A 12,311-nucleotide genomic window follows, 5' to 3' on the forward strand; every position below is an offset into this window, starting at 1 on the left:
GCAGCCCAACAAAAACATTTTTTTCTCGGCATCTTGGTTTTTGGGTCTTTTCCTGGGGTTATTTGGGGCACTGATACAAAAAAATTGCATTGGATAGTAGTCATGTGCATGAAATTCATTCCTACCGTTTTTCCCGTTTCTTTCGTGTCTTCAGTTTTTTTCGGAACTACGAAACAGGAAGCCCCCTCCTGACACAAAAATCTGCTCGACACGAAAGCCTGCTTTTGTGTCAAGGCAAAATTGCCTCCTTGCCTGCATGTAGGCAGGCCTGGAGCTAGGCTGCAGGCACACTCCTGGCCTGACTGCAGGCTCCGCCACATACACACTCTTGGAAAGTGTGGTGGGATGTGTTTGGCTGCTGACAGGGCCTGTAGGCAAACTCTGGGCCTGCCTGCAGGCCCTGCCACACACACACACACTCTGAGAGTGTGGCGGGATGTGTGTGGCGGCTGGCATAGTGTGCAGGCAGCCCTGGAGCACACCTGCAGCTGAGCGCCTTATTCTAGAGGAGAAATAGCAGGTGCCAGCAGGTAGGAAGAATGCCAGGAAGGGAAGGCAGTGGGTAGGAATGGTCCGAAATTCGGGGCCATCATGTGAAAAAAAACCCTGATTTCGGGGGGTTCTTGAAAACGGATCAGGGGCCTCAATGAAAGCCGGGACACAAAATGGGGCAAGGGTTACCCCCAAAGCACACGACTATTGGATAGACCACAATAATTCTAGTTTCTTAAATATGGTTTCCATAATTTTTGATGGGCATGTAGATGGTAACAGGCAGATGCCCTATGTTCTTGTATTTCAAAAACTACAGCTGATGGGGGGAAACTGGTGCCATTTTTGGAATCCGCAAATCAAATATACCCAGAAGCAGGTCCATCATTTGAGGCACCAAAATGTGTGTTGGCCAGTGTAAACCCCAACAAACTACCTGTGAACTATTGCAACAAGAAGTGAAGTCATTATTTTGAAATAATACATTTTTGTATACATTTAATTGGGGAAGACTGTGAATGTGTGACAGGCTGAACAGACACATCATGATGACCTGACTTCCTGATGAAAAGGTTGCAATAAAGATGACCAGAGAAATCTTGTGTTTGTCACCTCTGTGCATTCCCTCCCCCCCCACTAGACTGCTACTTTTCAGTACAAAGCCATTCTTATAGAAATTGGAATTTTTTGGAAAAAATAACTGAAGATAAATATGGAAGATCAGGGATAAATACGACTGATGATCACAGGACAGATAGTTAGGAAGGGCACAGTAGATCTGCTCTGGAAGTGCTGAGGACTTGCAGATGATACTCAAATCTTTTCAAATTTATCTCCATATCACAATGGCCAGAGAGAGCAAGATCCATGTAAAATTCTGAATGCATACACTTGCATTAAGTATGTTTCCCATCAAGAGATTAAAGTATCTTTTAAAACTGACTTCTGAAAATATATCCCAATTACTTCAAGGTTTTACCTCTCTTTGGTGGACGAACATGATAAGTCAAGTCATTAATTACTAGTTTGAAATCATCAAGGAGTAGAAGATCTATGCCTGTTGAAGAGGCTACACGTGTCCCATCTGTAAGGTAAAAGAGAAATAGCTTTGTAAAGAGACGGACATGCTTGACATTTATATTCACATACTGTTTTCCAGTGTAACATTAGTATGTATAAAAAAATAATAGCATTCCAAGTCATTTTTGGGAAATAATTCTACAATTGCAAAATTGATAACTAAATAGATTCCAAAATCTGAGTTGCCCTTTTGCTACAGAGTCTCTAATTCAGAACCATCCACTGTAAAACCAAGAGTAGAGACATAAAGCTCTTCTTCAGGTGAACAAAAATCTAACTCTGTGTTCCCTGCATAGAGAGCAAGTAATTGTAAATGCCAAAAATGCAATTTAAATTTAGATTTAAATTTATGTCCACTTGGTTATAGGTGATCTGGGAGCAATTCCAAATGGATTGACTAAACATCTGAGTGAGATTACTACAGACAGGATCACAATAACAACGTAAGAGAAAGTGGCACTACTTTGAACAAGACACATTATCCAATGGCATCTCAATTACTGATGGTCCAAAACGCCAATCAGTAACATTTAGTAGGGTATGAAACCAAGATAATACTTAAATGACAAGTATCACCATAGATTCATAAGACTAGTGTGACACAGTATATGTCATTTAATGAAGGAAACTCCTTTTAAAATATCTTTTTACGTTTGCTCAGTTCACTTCTCCTCCATGTTCTTTGTCTAGTTGAAAGTTCTTTTTAGCAGTATCAATCCCGGGAGGATGATGAAGGAAGGCTGAAGAAGGACAGTATTTTACAATGTGTCTGAGGTAGAAAATGCAAATAAGTTTTTGCTGGGAAAGAGTATTCTCTCGTTCAAAGCTTCTTAAACTGTGGGTTGTGGGGTACATTTGGAGTCCTCAAACTGAACTTGGAGGTCGCAAAAATGTGTGCAGTTGACTAACTTGTGGCAGTTTTAGACATTTACATGAATTTGTTGGCAACTAGATACAGCAAATGCTTCAGCTGCCACTTGAGGCTGCAAACCAAGTATGGCAGCATGGCATGAAAAACGCTGAAGATGCTCTACATCGGCAGTGTGAAATATTCCACCAAGAGTAAATTATTTACGTAGAAATAAACAAGCACATTCATCTCATTAGTATGGAAATTTGCTTTCACCTTTAATAAATGGTAAAATTTTGTATATACCAAAGCTTTGTTTTTAAATGAATTTCTTTATGATTTATTATCTATAAATGCTTGATTTGTATACCTATTTTTCGTATAAATCTTTCTCGGTGAAAAGGGGTTGTGAGTGGAAAAAGTTTAAGAAGCCCTGCCCTACTTGATCCTACTAGCTCTGTGTGCCTGCCTACAACAGTAGAAGCAAACAGATATATACACATCAAAATGCATTTTATAAGAAGCTTTCAAGTTGTGTTACGAATGTTCAAAATGTTCTTGGTTACTTATGCAAGGCTTGTGTGACCTGATTGCTTCATTTCACATGTGCCCACTGTTTTATTTGAATTGAAGTAAGTTCAACTGAGCTTGCTTGTTATAATCAGTACTTTTGACTAATCAGTATTATTTCTACCTCTACAACTAAATTTTCTGTTAAAGTAATCGAGCCCATTTATTTTGCTAACTGAGGTATGTTATCAGTGGGAGCGGCCATATCAAGTTTACAAGTAGATCTTCATTACAAGTGTAACGAAGTTGAACCGATTGCTTCAGTAATGTCCAACACTACCTGGTGAGTAAATGGCAACCCGGTCAATTCCCCGGTCTTCTGCCTGTAGTTGTCGTAAGAATACTCCAACAGAGTCTGAGATAGGCTTAAGTGTAAACTGGCAACGTTCGCGGCGTGATGGAAGATTCACAGATATTACAGGTAATCCATTTTGGTAAACCACTGTAACATCTAGAGGGGAGAAAAGAAAAAAAGCTGAAAGATATTCTGGAGTTAACACACACATAGGCTTCCTCATTTCAAGCAGCAGAGACAGTGTCTTGATATCTATTACATAGCAAAGGTGTGTCTCTTTTCTTATGGATATCTTTAGGGGTATTTCCGAAATAAATTTATTTCTGTATAATGCTATTTGTCTAACATTTTCTTCATGAAGAGCAAATGTGGTTAGTCCTCCAAACAGACTCCCTTCAAACCCTGGAGTGAGGCAATCACAAAGAGTTTTTTACCCTATTAACAACATCACTAAATAGTTGGGTCTCTGTTTTTGTTTTGTTTGTTTTTTTCAAAAGAGAAACTATGCATGTATCATGACTTTCTTCCATGTGTGTATGTGCTGTCAAAGTCACCTATCAACTTATGGTGACCCCATGAATTTCATGGGGATTTCTTAAGCAAGGAATACTCAAGATATAGTGTTGCCAGGCCCTTTCTCTGAAATACAGCCTATAGTATTTGTTGGTGGTCTCTCATCCAAGTACTAACCAGTGTTGACCTTGCTTATCTTCCAAGATCAGACAGGAACCACTGCCTTTAGTGTATTTAGGGGACACTACCAATTCCATTTGACATGAAATTCAGGACCTCAACCAGTATTCCATAAATGGGATGAAATGCCACAATTGCCATCAATCTTAATTAGCATAAACAAGGGTAAAGAACGCAGTGAGTTACAGTTCAACAAGTTCTGGAGGGTTGTATAAGATGAAAGTAGTATACAGCAGTATCTGCACAACTATCAGTAGACACTAGAAAGGTCTCAGGTTGCAGGTGTTGAGGGAAGATAATAGAAGTACATGGCTAGAGAACAAAACTCAGCATAACACATAGCCTACCTACTGTCTCCCAAGTTAACCTCCTATCCTCATTTAAAGATGGAAAACGCTGTCCTATATCACTAGTGTAAAATTCAACTGCCCATATGAACATGAAATTGGCCAAATGGAACACAATTCTTTAGAACAGACACTTACACACAGAAATAACAATTCTTTAGAACAGACACTTACACACACACAATAAGCTCATCTAAAGCACAACATTAGGTCTTGTCAGGGTTAGTGATGAAGATTAAGAGGAAGGGCTTCTTTGCCCAGCATCTGAGTCAAGGGCAAGCAGAGAGCAGCAGCATGACACTGAGGCTCAGAGAAGGGCCAACAGGTGAAAACACTTGTGAAAGTGGCACAGATACCTGGAGGCTGGAGCTGGTAGTTTGCTGGGAGCAATGTTTGTGGAATCACTGTTGATAGAATTATCAACAGCCTGAATATCAGTTGGTGAACTCTTTGATTTTAGTGACTGAACTATGTTTTTGGACTATGACTTGATTTGGTGAGATTGCTTGGCTTTGATGCTTGAAAAGAACTCTGGACTATTCATATGTTTGCGTTTGTTGGACTGCTTGCTGTGTATGATTACGGACTACCTTTGACTATGAGCAGCTGCATTAACAGAGATTCTGTTAATGTAGATTTTAAAGGCAAACTGGAAAATAGCACGATGTTACAGGTCAGATTTAATACCAAGTTACAGTTTTGTGTTAGGTGCACAAGCCCCTGACTTCCCTCTTCCATGCTGTTTTTTCTGAACTAACTTCCTGGGTGAGTTGTTGTGCATTTTCCGGGCTGTATGGCCATGTTCCAGAAGCCATACAGCCTGGAAAATGCACAACAACTCAGTGGTTCCGGCCATGAAACCTTCAATAACTTCCTTGTTATTTGCAAGCTATAGTGCAACAGCTTGAATCAGACAAACAATGGTTTTTCTGAAATATCGTTTCCCTGATGACAGCTGCAGCTTCAAAAGTATTATAGGAAGTCATCCATAATGGCAAATGTCTTCTGTTTGAGATGGGAAGCTCTGATGGAGTAGACTGGGGGATCTGAGTTAACAGCCTTGCTGAACTTTCATTTCACATTCCTTCATTCCTCATCTCATTCTGTATGTCAAGAAAATTCATGCAAAGTCTGTACAGTAGACTGTTCTCCCCTGGGATCTGGTTATAGGACATCTCCCCCCCCCCCAACACACACTTTTCAAGGATATCAAAATCTATGGATACTCAAGTCCAATTATATACAATGGATTAATACATTAATATATGTCCCCTATATAAAGTGGCAAAATCAAGGTTTGCTGTTTGGATTTAAAAAAAAATCAAGTCATGGATGTTGGAACCCATGGATACAGAATCTGTGTATATGAAGGGCTGACTATGTTTTTTCATATGTCTAAACAGAATGCTCTCTTTCAATGACATTACGAACTCTCTTGTCTTTAGTGACAGAGGAGTATTCTGACCTTGCTTCTTGAATATGGCTCCCTTTGAAATCCAGGAGACTTTGGATTCTAATCTACATAGTGTTCTGAATTATTGTTGATGTAATCTTTCTATTCATTTTTGCTGTATACAGGAATCACTTGGAATTGTCACCAATTTAGTTGCTGCAACCTGAAACATGGCTTTGCCTGTCCAATATCTTTTTATCTATATTGAAAAGTGAAGTCAAGTTCAACAGTAGGCAAGCAATTCTGGTTTTGAACCCTTACTCCTTATTTGCAGTGTCGTTGCAGGACAATCACTAAATATTTAACATCTAAATGGGGTTTTCTTGGCAAGATTTGTTCAGAGGGGGGTTCGGTTCACCTTTGCCCTCTCTTACATGGACAGTATGTGTGACTTGCCCAGGGCAACCCAGTAAGATTCTATGGCTAAAAGGGATTCAAACCAGGGTCCTAGTCCAACATTCAAATCATTACACCATGCTGACTATATTGCTTCTATGATATCATGCTTGGCTCTTTTCTGGGATGAAAAGTATGCCCACCTTATGTGCTGGTTGTAAGTACAAAGGCAAAGGCAGCCTAAATGCTGTGTGTGCGCTCCACCAGGCTTTTGAAAATGAGTTTTGCTAATAATGTAAACAGAGACTACACAGAATTGCAGTACACAATAGCATCCAGGCTTCCAGCATGGCAAACAGCTGTTCATGCCAGATGTTAGCTCTAGGACTCTTCTGAGGGAACTTTAAATTTGTGTAGAAAGCAATGAGCAAGGTTTTCAGTTTACCAGAACTCACAATCTCATGAAGGGTTGATTCTGAAGAACTCAGAAGTTTGCTCATTTAAAAAAAATCTGTGTGGGACAAATAAGAACATTATACAACTTGATTTTGGAGACTTTCCACCACCATAACTCCAGTGACTTTTTACTGAAAATTTCTTGATGTTATTCAGTATAATGTCTGAAATACTTGAGTATTGAAGCAGGAAATGTCAACTTCCCCTCTTTGGCAGACACTGTGTGACTAATATTGATAAGAGGACTTCACATCAATTTTTGATTTTATAAAAGTAATGTTCATAACATACTTTAAAAAATAATGGGTAGTTGTGGCCAATGATATGTTTTGACACATTTTGTCAAAATAACAAATATTTGGAAACAAGTTTACATGTTTTTCATTAATACAACCGGGGGGAGGGGCAATCTAGGATGGAAATTGATATAAACTATATATAGTCTGATTACCCACGTGTATGGTAACCACAATTTCATCTACCCAAATCTGACAAAAGTAGGTTCTCTTTAGCAATTTTCTAAATCTTCCAGAGCAACTCTATAGGAATCTTTAGTTTTATTGAACTCTGGTGGAAATCGTACTTTCAAAGATGTTGGCTATTATCCTTGGTTTTCTGTTTCCACAGTAAGTACAGGAGTGTATTCCCCCATGGATACAGAGATCGTACTCTATCTATTCTAGTCAGATAGAAGGTCCTAATTTGTGACAGCTCAAAGAATGCAAGATTTTAGACACCCAAACACAACCAACCCAACACTGGGTTGTTGTGTGTTTATCGGGCTGTAAGGCCATGTTCCAGAAGTATTCTCTCCTGACGTTTCACCCACATCAATGTCAGGCATCCTCTGAGGTTGTGAGGTATATACCTCACAACCTCAGAGGATGCCTGCTATTGATGTGGGCGAAACGTCAGGAGAGAATACTTCTGGAACATGGCCATACAGCCTGAAAAACACACAACAACCCTGTGATTCCGGCCATGAAAGCCTTCGACAACACAACCAACACTAGTACAATTGTTTATCTCGTACAGAAACTATGGATTTCTTTGAAAGGAATATGATGTATGTTTTGGAAATATGACACCAGTTAATTCCATATTTGACTATATCAATGGATCTTTTTTTTAGACACTAATGTTTACCAGAATTTTGCAGACTCCATGTCCTAGTTGTACATTATTGGCTGACCTCAGAATTCCTTTGCAATGATCCCAGGACCGAAATGACCCTTAAGTAAATAACAAGGAAGGCATTCAGAGAATCTTAAAAACCCCAGCTACTCTTCAGCACAAACCTCAATAAAACTAAAGGAATTTGAGAAACCAATGCCACTAATATATTTCAGTCTAGAAAACAAACATTAAAGATGGTGTGATGTATCAGAACTAGAGAGGGCCAGTTCAAGAGCAGATATACAGTCTAGCTATATAGTTTCAAAAGTGATATGTAGCAAAAGAGAAAAATTAAAAACTTCCCTGGCAACTTCTACTTGCAAAATAGAAATTTTAACAGTGAGAATATATTCAGGAATACAGAAGATGATCAGCCTCAACTACATGATTGAGTCACTGCAAGGATAAGCCTGCCTGATTCTTCAAAGACAGGGTTAATTTTGAAACAGTCAAAATAAGGTATCTAACAATAATTTTTGTAAGAGAATATAATCACAAAGATATTACGTCACCAAAAACAAATAATCATGAAGGAAGATCCTTATGTAAGCAAGGAACAGTCAAAAGAAAGATGAAAGAGCATAAGAAAACACACATCTCTTCTTACAATTCAGCAAGCAAGAGGCTCCTTAAAGTTCTTTTTTAAAATGTCATCAAATTACAGACTGTTTCAGCCTATAGTTTAATCTTCCCTTCCCTTATAAAAACACCGTTACATCCCTGTTTAAAAGCAAGAGACGAATCAACTCTTATTAATCTTTGCTCAAGCAATTTATTTATTGTACTCACCATCAGAGGGCACTACAGTACTGCAATAGACCACTCTCATGGTTTGCCATGGAAGAAGCCGTTGGTGTGCCTAGAAAAAAGAACACAGCAAGGTAAGATTTATTAATAAAACAGCAAATGTTAGGTTATTTCAGATGACCCGTGCCAGGATATGAATCCAGCTATATCCTACTACCGACTGCAGAGAAGAGAGTAAATCAAGGGAACCTTTCAGGAGCAGTACCTGTCCCTGCCATCTGTCATTCAGTATGGATCTTCTTCATGAGCCAATTCTTTTACCTTGCAAATCATGTCTGTCTGATTTGGAAGGAAACGTGGAAATTATTTAAGAATCATTAAATCTTGAAGAGGCACTTTAGCCAAACAGTACTTTGGGAGTAAATTTCCACTCTAAGCCAAAGGCAGGGAAGTTCACAGTGAATACGCCATAAAAGACTCCAAGCACAGAACCTTTCTAAGGAAGAAGTATGATAAAAGCATCCAAGTGATATATCCTCTGAAGAATCCCAGTAGAACGAAAATATTGCTTAACATGCAAATGTGCAAGAGTAGAAACAGGATATGGGGCTAAAATAGTATTAAGGAGAGCAAACTGAAAATATAGTTGGCCCTCCATATTTACAGTTTTGACTTTTGCGGATTTGATTATTCAGAGATTTCATTAATATAGTCTCTCTACGTTAGTGGTTCTCAACCTGGGATCCCCAGATGTTTTGGGCCTACAACTCCCAGAAATCCCAGCCAGTTTACCAGCTGTTAGGATTTCTGGGAGTTGAAGGCCAAAATATCTGGGGCCTAGTTTGAGAACCACTGCTCTACATCCTCCACTACAACTTCCAGTAGACGTTAAGCACCGTGAAAGACCTAAAGATAGAGAGATGTTTTCTCAAATAAAATAAAATAGGATTTTTAAAGTTTAGAGTTTTACCACTTTCACAGGGGGTCTGCACCCCTAAACTTAGCATCTGTGGAGGGCCTACTGTATTGATTAATATATATCCGTTTGAAACTGTGTATTTCTGTTTTGAATGGCTTGATTGCAATATCCCACATGACGACAGAATTCTAAAACCATTTGTGTAGGATCTAAAGCATCTTAATTTCATTTTTGATGAAATCTGAATTTTATTGTAAGAGATATAATGTCAAATTGCTAAGCTAAATTCCCATTTCCCCAAAAACCAATTTATATAAAATTTCTCCTATGTTCATAACTATCTCTTTATTGCAAAAAGCACATACGCTCAATATTGCTAAACCTGCAATCTTCATACAACTTTAAAAGTATTTCCATCTTTCATACTCTTATGTAAAATGTGAGGCTCATGTTGAAAAGTTCTTACTTGCAGGCATATTTTACTTCTGAATTGTTAACAGAAATGACTGATGATGAGAAACTTAAAAACAACAACAAAAGCACATTCGGCCTGTTATAAGTATAGCAGCCTAATGCCTTGCTAAGGCATGGGCATCAGTGTGATTTAGAGAGAAATCATATGGGAGGGAGGGGAAGCAAGGGCACCACTATGCTGCATTATATTTTGACAAAAATGTGTGGCATCTGCAATGCAATTGTGTGTGTGTGTGTGTGTGGGGGGGGGGGTATTAAAAGAGAGAAATCATATGTGTCCATTAGGCATGAGAAAAAAATGGGGAAAGTAGTTAATCGTAATAAATTAATCGTATTAATATTGAACTGGGTTCCGAGGTGGTTTGGCGCTTCTGAATTAACCTTCCAATTCAATGCGTTGGTGCCCATGGTTTGTTGAGTCTCTCTCCACCAATTTAACAAAGTTTCAGCCACAAAAACAAAGTTTCTGAAATAGAACAATGACTTTCAAAGTAAAGACAACCCAATGAAACAGGAAATAACACTTTCAAACAAGGAACAGATTTTTGTTACTATTAAAAATGTTTTTTTTAATATAAAAACTTTGAAAATTCACCAAAAATCTGAGGATAAGTCAAACATTCTTAGATTTGGTGAGCTAACAGTGGTTTTTGTGTTCTACCACTGTAGAAAATTTCATTAGGATAGCTCAAAAATGAGGGAGAGAGAGGCCCTTCAATTTCCCCCATTGACAATAATGTTTCCCTTCATGCGCATAAGCATCCGCCATTAACGAGGTACATACGAAGATTCGGAAGTTTCAGAAAGTTTTGAATTTTTGCTTCAAAATTCGGAAATGACTTTAGAAACGAAACACCAGCGCCTCCTACTTTCAAAATGAGTATTGAACCATTTTTTTTCATGGATCGCACATGCCTAGTGTCCATATGTATCTTTAAGTTACCTCTTGATTTAGGGCAACTCTTTGCATTTCTTAGATTTTCTTGGGCAAGGTATATTCAAAGATAGTTTTGCCAATCCCTTTTCCTGAAATACAGCCCACAGCACCTAGCAATCATTGGTACTCTCCATTCCAGGTTGACCCTGCTAAGCTTCCTAGATCAAACTATAAGGAGGCACGAATAGAGGGTGAAAGGGAGAAATGTGCTGAGAGAAAGGTGTGTTAAGCAAACCCTTGTCATGACCAATTCTCACCTGGAACTTTTGTCCTCATTGTGACAAACCATGTAGCTCCAGAATAGGCCTCCACAATAGGCCCTTATGGAACCGCCACCAAGACTCTAACCTTGGAAGACAATCAGCCTCAAGTGATTGCCTATTACCTACAGCCTTTAGACACCTTTTGCAAAACAGTAGTAGTGACACACAGTGATTGGAAAAGTGACTTTGCGACTTTAAAAGTGCATGTTTTCAGATGCTAGAGGTAGCAGCTGCAATCTTCCGAGAGGATTCCCTTCATACATCGCCTTGTTTATGAAAATAAAGCCACCTGCATGAGCTGTCTGCACTGACTCAGTGTGGCGCTTTCTAAGAAAAACAGGCTGTCAATTGCTGGAATTGCTGCGTTAAGATCCTCTTGACACTCTATAGTATGATGTGAATTGATTCATTATACCTAGGAAAAAGAATCTGGCTTCTGCTTTGTACTAAAACAACAGTTAATGGGATACTCATCCTGTCCTTCAGATCTAGAAAAACAACAAACTCCTTCGCTGTGCATTTAGAACAGAAGCTTCAGTTTTAAATCGGAATGGAAGATGTGAAGGAAAAACAATGTTCCTCCAAAGCTTTTAGCATCCTTTCTTTAGAATAACAAGCACTCAAAACGACCCAAACCCTACAGGTCTGGCTATTCCTTATTTTCTGTTCCCTTCGTTGGGACACCAATGAGATGTAGGAGAATATCCCTTGCTTTTTCTCTACTAAAAGCTCTGAAACTACCCAAATGAGTTCTACAACTTTTCATCCAAGTACTCCAGAATTTTCTTCCTGATGGCATAAGCACACAGTATAATTGATTCCCTCTCTGTCTGGGTTCATATATTCTAAAACATAACTGCAATACTTATTCTCATCTAAGATGTTTGCAAAAGGAGGGAAAAGGCTGAAGCGATGGATTATGTAATTCAGCATTCTGCCGTTGATTTTTAGCAGCTAGTTGCTCACTGCAAAGTAGTCCTGTTTTTGAAAACAAGAGCACAGCAAGATAACTACAAAGCTGTGACTGTCATATAATATATGTTTGTCATCAGGTCAGCTATGGAATAGGTTCTCAAAATGGGTCTGAGCCACCATTTGTGCCCTTGGAAAGCATGGTTAAGTACTAGTATGCACTTAACTATCTTGCAATATTAACATTAAGTGAATGCTAAGTACCTAGAAAAGCCAGTAAGAACAGTTGTTATTCTTGATTCCTGCTGATC

General features: G+C 38.7%; 1 protein-coding gene across 2 annotated transcripts in view; it reads right to left on the reverse strand.

Moving 5' to 3' along the window:
• mcu (mitochondrial calcium uniporter) overlaps nucleotides 1–12,311 on the reverse strand; it is a 141,210-nt gene that overhangs the window by 14,930 nt on the left and 113,969 nt on the right. For both annotated transcript variants that reach the window (XM_008106671.2, XM_003218539.3), the window contains exons 2-4: nucleotides 8,538–8,607; nucleotides 3,273–3,443; nucleotides 1,472–1,576 (exon numbers count right to left, since the gene is read on the reverse strand). In XM_008106671.2, coding sequence (XP_008104878.1) covers nucleotides 1,472–1,576; nucleotides 3,273–3,443; nucleotides 8,538–8,607 — 346 coding nt within the window. The remainder of the gene's footprint in view (nucleotides 1–1,471; nucleotides 1,577–3,272; nucleotides 3,444–8,537; nucleotides 8,608–12,311) is intronic.

Source organism: Anolis carolinensis, chromosome 3 (genome assembly GCF_035594765.1).
Source record: "Anolis carolinensis isolate JA03-04 chromosome 3, rAnoCar3.1.pri, whole genome shotgun sequence".
Classification (NCBI taxonomy): Eukaryota; Metazoa; Chordata; class Lepidosauria; order Squamata; family Dactyloidae; genus Anolis; species Anolis carolinensis.